Source organism: Mauremys reevesii, linkage group 9 (assembly GCF_016161935.1).
Source record: "Mauremys reevesii isolate NIE-2019 linkage group 9, ASM1616193v1, whole genome shotgun sequence".
NCBI lineage: Eukaryota > Metazoa > Chordata > Testudines > Geoemydidae > Mauremys > Mauremys reevesii.
The window spans coordinates 3786320-3802370 of NC_052631.1; the positions used below are offsets into that span (position 1 = coordinate 3786320).

Sequence of the window (16051 nt, forward strand, 5' to 3'; positions counted from 1 at the left end):
TTTCTGGTTTTGGTGGCATGCCAAGCAAACAGGATGCTGCAAGCAACTTATATGGTACGTTTGTGGTTTGCATTAGATATTCCATGGGCTTTTGATGAACAGCCCTTAAAGGATGGGTGATATTAATCAATGCAGGGTATTAAATGCAACTACTGAGGACATGCCCATGGTATAGGCCATCAGTGAAGACTACAGGAAATCAGATTATATATCCGGTTCCTATGTCCTTCACCACCCCAGCAGCCTGATGGTTCTTTCTGGCCTTGAACTCTCTGATGCTGCAGAGACATCAGATACTGAGTAAGATGGAGAACATCCCATCAGTCTCTAATGACCCTCTCTAGATGACGGAACTGTTTGGCGCTGGAAGATTTCACTGGAATACAGAGCCAGGGCGTAGAGAAGAAAAGCAACATGTTGCAGGGCCTGTAGGTGAGGAAAATGGGAGAGCCTTGGAGACATCCTTCCCCGCCCCCCCAACAAAGTAACATTGTCCACTCACTCATCTGCCACCTGGAACCTAAACGAAACACAACCTTGGTGGAGATTATTTTATTAACGTCTCAAATGACAATATACTGTGATTCTGATCCTTAAAAACAAACAAATTCTGAGATCCAATTATGCTATCCACTTATCTATTTAGCTAAAATAGTCTGAAAAGTCCAGAAAATAATGTGTCTGGTTTTGTTGGATTTCCCCCCATTCCAACATCTTATGCAGAATATGAAAAGTTTATGAGTAAACATATTTTTTTATCCTTTAAGATTTGTTTCAAGAAATCACTTCTGTCTTTTGCCATGGGTTTGATCTGAAGAGAGTTCAGAGCAATGTGAGTCTTTCCAATTACTCTGAAGGGCTTTGGACAGGTGTCATGTGACCAGCAAAAATTCCTTTCCAGACGTGTCACTGGGTTGCTCCAGAGATTCTCTAAGTGAGCCAAACAGAATTTCAAACACGGCAGCTCTTTAAAAACACAAGAGATCTTAAAAGGCAACACTGAGCATAGTGTAGGATGTCATTTCCAGGCACAGATCGGCAGATATAGATGCAAGCACCAAATAATATTCCGGCATGGGAGAGAGTGCAGATAGCTAAATGCTCGTATCAATTCCGGGCCATGTTAGTAAACCTCCAGAGAGCAGTTAAGGAACTATTTCTCTGCCGTGTGAATGTTAGCCCTGACATTTGAAGCAAGCACCTATGTACTGTGCTGCAAAATTCCTAGATCCCTGAGATGGGAAACAGACTTCAGAACAACATGGTCATTGAAGAGGCAATGGGTAGCAGATTTCCAGGGGCACTTAGGGTATGTCCACACAGCCCACCTTAGGGTAGGTCTATACTTACCTGCCGGGTTGACGCGTAGCGTTCGACTTCTCGGAGTTCGAACTATCGCGTCTAATCTAGACGCGATATATCGAACTCCGAACGTGCTCCCGTTGACTCCAGAACTCCACCACCGCGAACGGCGGTGGCGGAGTCGATGGGGGAGCTGCGGACTTCGATCCCGCGGCGTCTGGACAGGTAAGAAGTTCGAACTAAGGTAGTTCGACTTCAGCTACGCTATTCGCGTAGCTGAAGTTGCGTACCTTAGTTCGACCCCCCACCCTAGTGTAGACCAGGCCTTACAGTGCGGCTGCAGCTGCACTGTGACATGGGCAACGTAGTCACACTTTATTGCCGGGGGAGAGCTCTCCCAGTGACAAAAAATAACCACCCCAAACGAGCGGTGGTAGCTTTATCGCCGGGAGCACTGTCTGTACTGGCGCTTTTCAGCGCTAAAACTTTTGTCGCTCGGGGGGTGTTTTTTCACACCCCTGAATGACTAAAGTTTTAGCACGGAAAGTGTCAGTGTAGAAACAAGCAGTGCAGCCACTGCATTGACATTAGCAATGGGGAGGTTGGACTAGACAGGTTAGTTTGGGGTAGAGTTTTTACACAAGAGATGGGCCAACTTCAGATCGGAACTTCCCCAAAGTTTGGCAGGTTCAGGTCTGGAGTCCTGGTTTTGATTCATTTCTAATGCACACACCGTAAAGAGTTTATAACACATCCATATTCATACACAGTAGGGGCTGAAAGGCCTGGGGAAAACTTTGCAAAGGGCGGGAAATTTGCCACTGGGCAGAGGGCCAGCACAAGACCTATGCATCACTCACCCTTTGCACCTTTTTAACCTCTAAAAGAAATGGGGCTATATGCAGAATTTAAAAGACAGTTACATCAACAAACAAAAAGCACGCCCCACCATGGACAGCTTCAAAAGCCAACACTCCCACGGGCAAGGGAATAACCAAGTTTGTTTCGGTTCCCGATGAAAGACATAAAACCCGTGTAGGTGTCGATCAGGAGGGGTTGATTCAGGACCACAACTCCGCTGGTTTTGCCTGGTGCCGGGTTCTTGCTCTGGGTGGTCTGAACGGCCCGGATCAACTGAGCAGTGAACTCGGACATCTATGGAAGGAAGGAGGAGATGACAAGAGTGAGAATTATGTGACGTTCTAAGGAATGAGCTGCATGTTGTGTTTGGCTTCCTTTCTCTAAGCTGAAAGGAACGCAACCTGTCTCGTCCATGCAGTGAGCACTCAACTGTCTGCAGTAAATAACCCGTGTAACTGAATCCTCCTCAGTTTGCTATGGATGCATATATACAGGCACCCCTCTCCCTCCTCCACCCCCAAATAACATTCCTCTGTCCACCCCAGTGGAAAAATGGCAGAGGCCCAAGGGTTAAAGATTTTAATACCAATGCCTGGGTCTCGGGGCTGCCCAGACCTGCAGAAGAGCTCTGTGGAAGTTGGTCCCATAACCTCCCCCACCCACCTTGTCTCTCTAAGTTCTAGGGAGCCACTTCCTACGCATGCAAGGCAGGGACTTTTTGTAGAGGATCAAGGACCAGAGAGATCAGGAGGTGACCTCCAGCCCCTTGAAGCCAACCAGAGAATGTGAAGAAGCCGAGCAAGGTGCATAAAAAACAAGACAGACAGACAGACTGTGTGGAAAGCTGACACAGGAAGCCAAAATAGGTGAGAAAGTGGTGACAACGGAGACAAGGAAGAGGGAGAAAGTTTGCCCAGTGCGAATGGAACTGAACACCAGGAGTATGGGCACATCAATCACAGTCAGAGCTGCCTGGAAGGAGCTTGTGAAGAAAGTAGATTTGTGTAAAAGTGAGCTGAGAATCCTCCAAGCAAAACATCTGTGGTATAACAGAAAGAGAGAGAAGGCTCCTTGCCTCATAGCCAGAGCGACAGGAACGCCAGTGAGCCGAGTGAGGCACCGCGTTGTCTCGATTTGGGGAGACTATGATTTAGGAATGACGAGGGCAAATAGTAAAGTGGGGAGAAACTACAAAGAAGGGGGAAAGATTTCAAAGGGGACCCAGGACTAGAGCCGCAGGTTGGGAGCTTGTCTCTCTAGAATGGGCAGAACCAAAACCCAGGATCCGAACATCCCCAGACTTGGGGCTTGGGCTCCGGATCCCAAAGTTGGATTCAGTGCTCAGATTAGACCCACAGCAATAGGTTCATGCAATGAGCTCGGATCCAGACCCAGGTTCTGATCCGGGCTTCTGTTTCAGGCCCATTTCTCTTTTTAAGCAAACGCAGGGCCGGTGAGACGTTCCGGGCCAACGGCGCTGGAGACCGATGTGCTGTTTCTCCACAGGATGGGTACAGCCTGGGATGTGTCAGAACAACACACCGCCACCCCTGTGCTTCATCGCTGACCCGGAGGGGAGGGGAGGTCAGGCCCCAAGGCCATTGCTTGCTCTGTTCAGACTCCCAGTTAGCGACAATTGGGAGCAGTGGATTTTCTTAAATGGACACCTCTCGGGGAGCAACTGGACTCAGACGGCCCCCTCACTGAACCCTTCTCACCCAGACAGCAGCTGCTGCAGAGGTCAGCCTGACCCGAGCCCTGGGGGGGAGGGATAGCTCGGTGGTTTGAGCATTGGCCTGCTCAACCCAGGGTTGTGAGTTCAATCCTTGAGGAGGCCACTTAGAGATCTGGGGCAAAAATTGGTCCTGCTAGTGAAGGCAGGGGGCTGGACTCGATGACCTTTCAAGGTCCCTTCCAGTTCTAGGAGATTGGTATATCTCCAATTATTACCTTTATCTGAACCCTGCCTTCCCCCTTACCTCCCCCACCCCCGGCGTTTGTGTATATGGGGGCAGGTCAGCAACTGAACCTGGATCCAAAATTGACAGCTGTGCCCTATCCCCATCATCAGCTGAACCAATACCTAGCATCCAAACACGTCCACCCCTCCCAGTGCTGGAGTCCTAAACCAAGATGTGTCGGAACGCCCTTCCGGTCCTGTCACTCCTGAACGAAGGTAACGCAAACCGGGACAGCTTCTCCTGCCTGCAGGGAGCCCCATGCACCCAGTGACAGTAGCTGCCACGCTTGCCCTGAGCGCCTTTGCACCACTTGCTGGGGACTACACCGCACTTCAACACCTCCACGGGCTCCCCTCAGCACCGAGTGATCCATCAGCAGCACCAATCTCCGAATGAGCCCCTGGCAGTGGGCAGAGATCCCTCCCCACTACAGCACGGAGCGGTGAGCAAGCCACACCGATCCCGGGGTGCTGCTAAATACAGTTCTGCCGGACACCACTTATCACAATGTATTGCAGGGACAATTAAGAAATTTGGGCCCCAAACAAACATGCCTTTCACCTTCCAGGCATTCCACAACTATGCATTTCACTTGCTAACCAGAGAACCCATGCTCCATACCTGGCAGATGGCACTGAACCTTTCGCTGCTGTTCTTCACTGGATGTTCTGTGAAAGTTGCATAAGGGATATCCGTGGCCCATGGATTCCAACGGGACAGGGCAGATGGCTCTTTCAGATTATCCCAGTAGATTCTCAGGCCTTCTCCCTCCCTCCTGGAGAATGAGCAATTCAGACAGAGAAAGGTGTATTACATCAGGCAACTCGTAACAGAAAGGTTAACAATCATTCTGAACAGGTAGCTTTTTTGGAAAAGGGGTGATTTGATCACAGTCTATAGGTATCTACATGGGGAATAAATATTTTAGAATGGGCTCTTCGCTCCAGCCTGAGAAAGCTCTAACATGACCTTATGGCTGGAAGTTGAAGCTAGACAAATTTAGACTGAAAACAAGGCATACCTTTTTGACAGCGAGAGCAATTAACCAGTGGAACAATTTGCCAAGGGTTATTAGCTTCATAGATTCTAGGGCTGGAAGGGACCTTGAGAGGATTCTCCATCATTGACAATTTTTAAATTAAAACAGGATGTTTTCCTAAAAGCTCTGCTCTAGGAATTATGTTAGGGAAGTTCTCTGGCCTGTGTTCTACAGGAGGGCAGACTAGATGATCAGTGGTCCCTTCTGGCCTTGGAATCTCTGAATCTGTGAATCATATTCTCGGGCAGCAGACTGCGAGTGCAATTTGAGTGGAAATGTGCATGATGTGAACAACTTGATTCTCCAAGGAGTTTTAAAAATCACCAAGGACCGATGTCTCTGGTTTGCCTTTACTTTCAAACTTGATAGAGTTATAGAGCCCTAAATGCAAAAGTTAGGTGCTAAATTTTTGTAGGGACCAGGACTGGGAGTCAGAGAACCCTGGGTTCTAATCCCTGCTGAGGGGCAACCAGGACCATATCTGGGATGGACAGGCCCATCTTTCAAACAACAAGCTTAGTGGTTTCTGCTGCATTGTCTCCCTGTTTTCTTCTCCCATATTGTCTCTGTTCATGGTGTAAGGGCACCCGAGAGCTATAAACAGGGTCAGTGATTAGCTTTCAGAACATGAGTGTTGGTAGTTATAGACCTCATCTTGGACAAATTGGTCACTTGATCAGTGGAGTTAAAAAAGAACTTCCCTTAAAAACTATGGGCCCAAACCAGAAGCAGTCACACAATCTCCCTCCAATTCCAGGATATGAAATACCTTGTTTTGCAAAACCAGAACATCCTAAAACCAAATCCTACATCCAAGCTGAAGTCACTGGAGTTCCACCAGCATAAAACTAGAGGAGTCCAGTGGAGAATCAGGCCTATTATTAATTATAGATCTATTTTTAAATGTCAAAGCACTTAAGCACTTGCCTGAGGTTAAAGCATGTACTTAAAGTTAATAATGTGCTTAAATGCGTTGCTGAATCAGGGTTTCTAGGGATACAGTGTTATGTACATTTTAGCCTGCAATGTGCCCCCTCATGCCGGCAGTGCCTCTGCCGTGCCCTGCGAATGATTTCTCCCACAACAGGCTTCCGTGACAAACTCCACACAGGCTTTTCTTCCCCATTCCCCAGCCCTTCTCCGGGGTCCAAGTTTATTCACATCAATAAAGCTCCAAGATTAAATCTTAAGTCTCTAGACACCGTCCACTGGTTTTACTCTCATGTTGGGTCCCCGGCCTGTAATCTCACTAGGGAAAATAATCATCCCAGGTCCTTCGGCTGGAGTCTGCTCACTCCCAACACTCTCCAATTCACCCTACTCCCAGGCCTTCCCGCCTGGGCCTTGCCTGCTAGAGCCTCAGGTTTCCAGCCCCCAGGTATCAGGGTCTTTCTTACTTCCTGCTGTTTCCTGAGCTTCCCCCTTCACTGCAGCCACCCGCTGCCCTTCAAAGGGAATGACCAGATCCAGTCCAGCTGTGCCTCGGTGGTAATCAGCGTTGGCTACCCCCAAGCCCTGCAGCCCTTAAGGGGCAAGCCGGCCTGTTGTGGACATATAGAAAAGGAAACATATGGTGGTGAGTAGTGGGTTTGCAGGCCCAAGTTTTGGTCTGCCCCCCTGCCAGTGGAAGCTGAGGGCAGGCATGACCTCACACAATCAGGTCCTTGGTTTGTAGGTACCATGGCACAGGAACAATAATGTTCCCAGGACAATATTACAATCCCCTGGATGGAGAGTGACTGTGAGCAGACACCAAGGTGGGAAATACAATGAGAAGTTCACCGGGCCCGACCGTTCTGAAATGTGAGTTTATGGTTTCATTTGTGGTTCTTAATTCAAATGGCGGCCAGCAATTCAGCCAACCCTTTTCAACCAAATCCCTCCTAAGTGTTCGCTAGCTACACAATATGTAGGTAATGGAACCGGAAGGTTTATTGTTCTAAACCTCTGAAACTAGCCCAGAACAGGAGAAGGTCTTTCTATTCAGCTATAAATTAAAACCTGGGCTTTCAGGAAAGAAAAGCTAGTACCTACCTGCTCTGCCACCGCAGTGCTACAGAGTTTCCTGTGTTTAGGAACCCTAGCCCTCTGCTTAGGAGTACAGCCCCTTTGGGGATGTTATTGTGGTTTCTGCACTTACTACTATGGGAAAAAAAAAGAAGACGACGACAACGACTGATCCAGGGTTTATTTGTAGCGTGTACACACTGCAAAATATAGTAAGGATCTTGGCACAAATAGCAGAGGTACTTTCAGACTTTGGACAATTATATTGGAAATTTGAAACTCAATAATTTTTGCATCTAATCCTCTTTTGTTTCAGGAGATTAGAGAGCTTTCTCTAAAACAAAAAATATTTTTTAAAGGAAAAGATTTCAGTATGTACCTTCGACACGGACATTTTTCTCTCTATATACAGCACTTTCCCCCACTCCCCAGCCTAGCAACAAAACCCAAGCTCTGTGTGAAGTTAATGGAGCATTCAGGCTTCAGTCCATTCAGAGATCTTGCACAATGGAATATTAGCTGCTTCACATGTCAATTTGCGTGCAGATTTCATTCCGTCCAAAAGAGATGTACATTTGCCAATTCCTCTTGCCAGGTCAGCTCCTGAGTTAGGTTCATAAGCAGGGTCCCAAGGACCCTCACCTACAGCACTCTGTCAGTTTCATAATTATGGTAATGTACAGAGCATGGAGCTGAGCTAAACCTCTGTTTCCTCTAGATGTTGAGGTCTGCATGCATGTCTCAGCCCTGATGGGGAGCAGTGTCAATCTTTTCTGCTGCAGAGATTAGGGTGACCAGACAGCAAGTGTGAAAAATCAGGACAGGGGTGGAGGGTAATAGGCACTTATATAAGACAAAGCCCCAGATATCGGGACTGTCCCTATAAAATCGGGACATCTGGTCACCCTAGCAGAGATGTACATGGGATAAGCAGCCACATCAGAAACGAAAGCATGAGGAAAAGTGAAACCGTTAGGCTGAGACTTTTAAAGTCAATTTTAATGGGAATCGGGCATCCAAATCCCGTAGGCAGCTTTGAAAACATGAGCCTTAAAGTCCACACGCTGGCGGTAGAGGAGTAAACTGCTCCTGATGGCAGAGTCCTGGCTAACAAATTGTCACCACAATGGTAGGTGTGGCACAGAATTTACCACTTTCTGGCTCCAAATGTCTCCACCACCCTTGAACTAAAGGAGAACGTCCATGGGCAAGACACAACCATCACCAAAAGCCCGACTGAGATGAGCATTGATTGCCATCTCTCTTATGAGTTGTGGATTGCGGTGTGACATTACAGGCAGCATTAACGTGCCTCACCTGAATTATAAGCTCTAAAAGCTATGACTGAGCTGAAATCCCTGGCAGAGACTCAGCTGCCTCTAGATGGAACGAGACAAAAAATATGTTGATCTTTAAAAGAGGAGGGACGGAGGCCCATTTCCCCCATCCCGGTAAGTGGGTAGAGCTTGGTTTTAAACGGCAAATTCTGTCCATGGTTTCACAGTATTGTTCACTGCACTGCAAATGTATGTGATGATTTACAGAGGAACTGTGCTTTCAAACAACTGAACACTGGTCATGTGCATAAGGTACTCAGACACTATGCAGATGTCTGTGGAAGAAGGACCTGGAGAGACCCCATACATGCTATTAATTCTATCGCTGATGATGCTCTCATCTGCTCCTAGAGATCTTCTGGTCTGCAAGCGCCTCTTCCCCCTCACGGAGGGTTTGGCTACACTTGTGTTACAGCGCAATGAAGCAGCCCCGGGCACCCTAGCTCACTACCTATCCACACTGGCAAGGCACGTAGAGCGCTCTGACTCCATGGCTACAGCGCTGCTGGTACTCCACCTCCATGAGAGGAATAACATTTGCTGTGCCTTGGCTACAACGCCCGAGCGTCAGTGTGAACGAGGTGTTGCATTACTGCGCTCTGATCAGCCTCCAGAAACATCCCATAATCCCTTTAAGTCAAGTGGCCACTCTTGTCATTGTTTTGAACTCGCTGTAGGAATCCTGTAGGAATGCGGAAATGCCCTTTCAGAGCTCCGTTTCTGACAGCCGGGCATGCAAGCCGTTACTGTGGAAGGCTGTGTGTGAGAGAGAGGCGGGGGAGGAGGAAGAGGTCTGCTGCTGTCTGAATTTACAAGACAGCATGCTGACATGCTCTCAGCCCCCCCAAAACCCACCCTCTCTCCCCCCACATACACACAGCACCCTCCCTGTCACACACCACAGCCCCCATTTGAAAAGCACCTTGCAGTCACTTGCATGCTGGGATAGCTGCTCGTAATGCATCGCTCCCAATGCCACTGCAAGTGCCGCAAATGTGGCCATGCCAGTGGGCTTGCAGCTGTCCGTGTGGACAGACGGCAGCGCTTTCCCTACTGCACTCTCCGAAGGCTGGTTTAACTCACAGAGCTCTACGTCTGCAAGTGTAGCCATGCCTTAGCCGTAGTTCTGGAGAGAGTGGACGAGTTTCCCCAGGGGAACTGGTGGAAGGCCGACTGCTAGAATGATCAGGCTTGAGACTGGACAAAAGCAGCAGCAATATACCAAAGGGCACAAACCGCACTGATCAGAGGGTCAATTGCTTTGAATTCTGTTCTAAAGCCGGGCTGTTTCTCTATCCCCGGCGTACAAGTAGTGACTAGCCCACCTTACTCCCCTCCTCGGATCTCTCAGTCCCACACCCCTCGAGCTGCCATGCAAGAGCAAATCCACCTCCAATGGAAATTTTTAATAATTAGCTGAAGCCAACTGAAGCAGCCTAATTGACTAAGGGAGGGAAATGGCAGCTTCCATCATCTCAGCTAGCTGCACCTCTCCCCTACTCATCTCAAAGCTCAGCAAGGGAATTACTAACATAGCCTGGGGCGGCATGCACAGATTTACAAGGAAGCACAGACATTTGTTCTTGCTCAGAAGGTTGGGTGTGTGCATGTGGCCAAAGGAGCAGAGCAGACATTCACAGAGTCCATGCATTTAAAAGGGGGAGGCGGAAGAAAAACTTAAACCCTTCCCATTAAAACAAAGGTATTGGCAACGCAAAATGCTACCCCACTTTGTTTATTTATCGACACAAAGGAAGAAGCGAGTTGGCACCTAATATTATGGGTATTCAGTGCTGGTTTTCTACTCATTGAATGACCTCAGACAGAATATTTTCCATTACAAGCGCCCAGAAGACGCTGGCACCGAGTCAGACAGTAAGATTTCAGAGTGTGTTTACATTCTATCTATGGCCCCAGGCTGTTCCAAACCCATAGGCAGGTGCTGCCTTTATCTGCTCTTTGCTCACCTGGCTCCTAACCAGACCATTTGGAGGCTTCGGGCTCAGACAGGTTAACTATTTGCTGACTCTGGCAGTCAGAGGGGCAAGGAACGTCAGCGACATTTATAACCCCAGGGGGAGAGATGGCAACACCAGGCTGTCATGTCTCCAGCGGCATATACCATGAATACATTGACTAGCAGAGAGCTCTTTAAATTAGCAGCCTAAGAGCCAGTGGCTGGGAGCTGAAGCGAGACAAATTCAAACTGGAGATGAGGTGCACGTTTTCAACAGTGGGTAATTAACCATTGGCACAGCTCACCAAGGGATGTGGCGGATTCTTTACCCCTTGGGGTCCTAGGATCGAGACTGCACGTCTATCTAAAAGATACACTCAACCACCCATTACTGGGCTGTTGGCAGGAATCACTGGGTGACATTCTCTGGGCTGCCCCCTGGAAGCTCTGACAAACTCCACCCAAAGCTAACTCTGGGGGCAATCACCAGGTCAGATTATGAGATCAGTGGCCAAAGGGATGCACTAGGGAAAACAGCTGAGAGTCACAGAATCGTGTATCATAAGCAGAGGTGGGTACATTTAATAGGTCCCTTACCCCACATCCATTTAGTATTCCCCCTCTGCCTCATCCTAACCCTCTTAGGGACTGCAGTGGAGTCTCCATGGCCCAGCTTTGAGAAAATAGTTTCTTTAGGAGCTGGAATATGTGTGGTTCAAACCCTCTTTTCTTTGCTCAGTTTAATTGGGCCTATAATGCGCTGGCTCCCCTCTCTTGGGTAATATGCCTCCAAGAGATGCTGTGAGAGGTTACACCCTTTGTACCACACAACCTGGAAGAATGATAATTACAACACTTAACCGCGCTATTTACAAGGCTACTACCACAGCCTAGGAAGCGTGAATTTTTTTTTTTTTTTTTTTTTTTTGAGGATCTAACGTGTTTTATTTCACAGGAACCAATTCCAGAGTCAACACAAATGGAGACAGATCGAGACCCGGGGTGGGGGTGGGGGGGTCTCGGCAAGGAAGGGAAGAGCAGGGGAGACCCCCCCACCCCATCAGACCCAGTTCAGCATCTCACACCCCACCCCCACCCCCGACTGCTCACTGCCGGGAAGGGATGTGGGGACAGGCAACACCACGGGGTGGGTTTGGAAAGTGAGACGGCGGGAGGACCCCATGCTGGGGAGCACAGATCCTGCCACACGCAAGGAGGGGGGGAGCCAGCCCCACAGACAACGACCCACTTGTGCCCCAACAGCACCATAGGGAGACTGACACCCCCCAACCCCCCTCCCCCCACAACTGGAGACCCCCCCACCTTTACAATCCCTTAAGGCTGGGGTCAGCAGTGTCCTGGGAGGGTGCCCCCACCGGCAGGGTGAGTCCCGAGCAAAGGGGGCACCGGGGAGGAGCTGGAATGAGCCGAGGGGCCCGGCGGGTCTGGGGAGGGGGCGGCTGTCCCCAGCGAGGTCCTAGCGCACCATGTACTCCTTGCGCTTGTTCAGCCGGACCTGGCAGAAGGAGAAGCCCCCGAGCAGCACGTACAGCCCGGCCGCGATGAAGCAGTTGTAGCTGACTTGCTCGTAGAGACGGTAGATCCTGTCCGGGCCGTCCTTGAAATCTTCCTCCGTGAAGGGAACGTCTTCGATGAGAATAGCCGAGTGCACGTTGAAGAAAATCCCCAGGAGAATCAGCATGATGACGCCCCAGGCGCTGAGCACGATGCCGCAGGCGGCCAGCTTGGGCCCGCAGCAGAGCAGGGAAGCCATGGCCGGGCCAGAAAGGGGGCGGGGGGGGGGCTGGTGAGCGGCCGGGCGGCGCGGAGCCTCCTCCACGAGCTGCTGCTGGCCGGGCCGACGCAGCAGACTCCAGCAGGGTATAAAGAAGGGGCTTTACCAACAACCCAGAGGGGGGTTCCTCATGCTTTCGGAAGGGTTGGTTGCGGAGGAAGGTAAAGATAGATTTAAGGGGACTCAAAAGCAACTGTGCTTGGAAACGGCAGCCCTGCCTATCATCCTGGAGCTCACTCACCAGTCCTGGACTCCGCCTCCGTCTCCCTCTTCACTCTGCCCGCTCTGCCCAGCCTGACAGAGCGCATTAAATCCTCGCCTGTGACTCTGTCCCGGCCTACACACCACCCAGTCTCATTTCCTAGCACAGAATCCCATCTCCTCTCCCACTTCATCTCCTTCTCCCTATCTTGTCCCCATGGCCTTCTCCCTGCTGCCCCCTATGCCTGGAATTCCCTCCGCCCTGAGTGCCAGTCCTCTCTTCCTTCACGTCCCTCCTCCATACTCACTCCTGCTGTTAAGACTGCAAATACCCCTGGGTCAGTTAAAATACAGTCCCCTGCTCATTGTATTGAATGAGAAGGAACTAAGACAGAACCTTCTCCTGGGTCTCTCAGTGCATTTAGCTCTGTCTCCCTGGCATTTAGCGTTGTAAGATCCTTGGGATGAATCTCATATTATACAAGCGCAATGTCAGTGCACATATAATGAAAGAGCAGGCACAAGTTCCTCTAGATGTCTATAGTATCAGAGGGGTAGCCGTGTTAGTCTGGTTCTGTAGAAGCAGCAAAGAATCCTGTGGCACCTTATAGACTAAAGGCTTGGCTACACTTACAAGTTGCAGCGCCGGTGGAGGCTTTCCAGCGCTGCAACAACACCCCGTCCACACTTGCAGGGCACAACCAGCGCTGCAACTCCCTGGTTGCAGCGCTGGCTGAAAACCCATCCCGGCAGGGGTATAAGGAGTGCAGCGCTGGTGATCCAGCGCTGCTCAGCAGGTGTGGACACTCACCAGCGCTTTAATTGTCTTCCAGGGAATAAGGAGTTATCCCAGAATTCCTGTTCAGCCACTCTGCACATCAGTTTGCACTCTACTGCTCTTGCCTCAGGTGACCCGCCCTTTAAATGCCCCGGGAAATTTAAAAATCTCCTTCCTGTTTGCTGCAGCCAGGTGTGGAGTGCAATCAGTTAATCAGTTACAGGTGACCATGCCTCCACGCGGCAAACGAGCCCCAGCATGGAGCACTGGTGAATTGCAGGACCTCATCAGTGTTTGGGGTGAGGAATCAGTTCAGGCACAGCTGCGCTCCGGCCGTAGGAATTACGATATCTTTGAGCAGATATCAAGGGCCATGCTGGATAGGGGCCATGATCGGGACGCACTACAATGCAGGGTGAAAGTTAAAGAGCTGCGGAGTGCCTATTACAAAGCCCGCGAGGGCAATCGCCGATCCGGATCCGCCCCCACGACCTGCCGTTTTTACAGGGAGATGGACGAGATACTTGGGGGTGACCCCACTGCCAATCCCAGGATAACGATGGACACTTCTGAGCAGGCTGGGGGACAGGAGGAGGAGGCGGAGGAGGCGGCGGGGGGGGAGAGGAAACCGCGAGTGAAGCTCCTGGGATGGGGGAAGACACCGCAGATTCCCTGGAGGCATGCAGCCAGGAGCTCTTCTCAAGCCAGGAGGAAAGTACCCAATCGCAGCAGCCAGCAGTTGCAGAAGGACAAGCAGAGGAGTGGGTTACCGGTAAGCGGCTTTTATTTTCTGGGTGGAAATGTTTCTGGAGAGGAAGGGGGGTTATGGCTGCATGCATGCCAGCCTCTAGATGTGGAATAGCCTGTTGATGTGGTCTATCACGTCGCGGTAATCTGCTTCAGTTATCTCAGCAAAAGCTTCATCCAGAGCGTGGGCAATATGCCTGCGCAGGTTTATAGGCAGAGCCACTGTGTCCCTTGTCCCAGTGACGGTGACGCGTCCGCGCCACTCTGCTGCCAGTGGTGGGGGGACCATTTCTGAACACAGGCACGCCGCATAGGGTCCCGGGCGGAATCCACATTGCTCTAAAAGAGCCTCCCGCTGTTCCCTAGTGACTCGCAGTAGGGAAACATCTTCCAGGATTAAGTCCTGTGAAAAATGTTGGGAGACTCTTTAGTGAAGAGATAGGGAGATAAGATCACCCCTGCCTCTGCATCTTCACTCAACCCCTCTAGCACTCCAGATTACCCGAAGCAACCAGCTCCCCTCTATCACTCAAGCCCCACTTATCCCTATATAAGTAAACACTCCTCACTCACCATTTCATGGCTTCTGTTGTGTTATGCGTGTGGGGAAAAGAATGCTAAAGTGAGAACTCCCTCAGTGTAACAATTCATGTCTGGAGATAGTGGATACAATGCTGCCCGTGTTAAATGTTGTCATTTCTGTGTTTCTACAGTGACCTTGACTACTGGACTGCCCAGATGTTCAACATCACAGAGGCTTCAAAATTTGAGAAAAAATCCCCGAAAGAGCAAAGAGGACATGCTGAAAACTGTTCTTCATCACTCTGCTCGAGAGAGTAAAGACTTGAAGGAGTGGCGAGAGAAAGAAAGCAGGATCCGCAAGAGAAATGCAGTGGCCAAGAGGAAAAGCACGGAGCGGCTGCTAAGCATCCTGTCGCGCCAAGCGGACTCTATAGAGTCACTCGTTGCCATGCAAGCAGAGCACTACCGTGCTACTCCCCCACCCGCCCCGTCCTTTTTGCCTTGTGCCCCAATGTCAGCTCAAACCACCTTTCCCCAGCATCCAGGTTCTTACCACCACCAGCTGCCTCCAACACCTGTACGTTCCCCAACCAGCCCTGATACCTACCACCACCCTTACCCTCTGCATTCAACCCCCATCACCATGCAGTATATGCACCCTGAAGTGCAGGATTCATTAAACAGCAATCCAGACAGGACATATGCAAACTTGTGACTGTACAGTTCACCAACCCACACCCCTGCCCTCTTGTGTTCATGAAATGTTGTGTGTCTGTCTGTCTGTCAAGGAAGTTTTTTTCTTTTCAATAAAACAATTCTTGGCTTTGAAAACAGTCTTTATTATAGCAGATAGAGAAAGATACCTTAGCCCAGTAAAGAAAGAGGCACTGCAAATCATATTATTATTATGGATAATAGAATAACAGTGTAAGCAGTGCAATTCACTCCCATGCAAGGCAGCAAACATTACTGTTGGCTTTCAGCCTCAAATTCTTCCCTCAAGGCATCCCTAATCCTTGTAGCCCTGTGCTGGGCCTCTCTATTAGCCCTGCTCTCTGGCTGTGCATATTCAGCCTCCAGGACTTGAACCTCGGTGGTCCATGCCTCACTGAATGTTTCACCCTTCCCTTCACAAATATTATGGAGGGTACAGCGAGCGGATATAACCGCGGGGATGCTGCTTTCCCCCAAGTCTAGCTTCCCATACAAGGATCTCCAGCGGGCTTTTAAACGCCCAAAAGCACACTCCACAGTCATTCGGCACCGGCTCAGCCTGTAGTTGAACCGGTCCTTGCTCCTGTCAAGCTTTCCTGTATAGGGTTTCATGAGCCAAGGCAGTAACGGGTAAGCGGGGTCTCCAAGGATCACAATGGGCATTTCGACGTCCCCTACTGTGATCTTCCTGTCTGGGAAAAAAGTCCCTGCCTGCATCTTCCTGAACAGGTCACTGTTCCGAAAGATGCGTGCATCATGCACCTTTCCAGGCCAGCCTGTGTAAATGTCAATGAAACGCCCGCGGTGATCCACAAGCGCCTGGAGAACCA

General features: G+C 50.0%; 2 protein-coding genes across 8 annotated transcripts in view; both read right to left on the reverse strand.

The window, feature by feature from the left end:
- Nucleotides 1–541: 541 nt before the first annotated feature.
- Nucleotides 542–16051, reverse strand: part of TPRG1 (tumor protein p63 regulated 1) — a 112332-nt gene continuing 96822 nt past the window's right edge. For 6 of the 7 annotated variants that reach the window (XM_039488988.1, XM_039488985.1, XM_039488986.1 and 3 more), the window contains exons 5-6: nucleotides 4746–4899; nucleotides 1534–2457 (exon numbers count right to left, since the gene is read on the reverse strand). In XM_039488988.1, coding sequence (XP_039344922.1) covers nucleotides 2263–2457; nucleotides 4746–4899 — 349 coding nt within the window. In that variant the 3' untranslated portion in view covers nucleotides 1534–2262. Of the gene's footprint in view, nucleotides 931–1533; nucleotides 2458–4745; nucleotides 4900–16051 lie in introns of those variants that run through there. The other variant, XM_039488982.1, reaches the window with a different exon arrangement.
- Nucleotides 11404–12319, reverse strand: LOC120372161 (ribonuclease kappa). Its single transcript, XM_039488989.1, has one exon. The coding sequence runs from the start codon at nucleotides 12236–12238 to the stop codon at nucleotides 11942–11944; it is 297 nt and encodes a 98-aa protein (XP_039344923.1). The 5' UTR covers nucleotides 12239–12319; the 3' UTR covers nucleotides 11404–11941.

What these genes read in the sequence shown, in the direction of transcription:
- LOC120372161 (XM_039488989.1), bottom strand. Translation starts at nt 12,238, where the DNA reads ATGGCTTCCCTGCTCTGCTGCGGGCCCAAGCTGGCCGCCTGCGGCATC.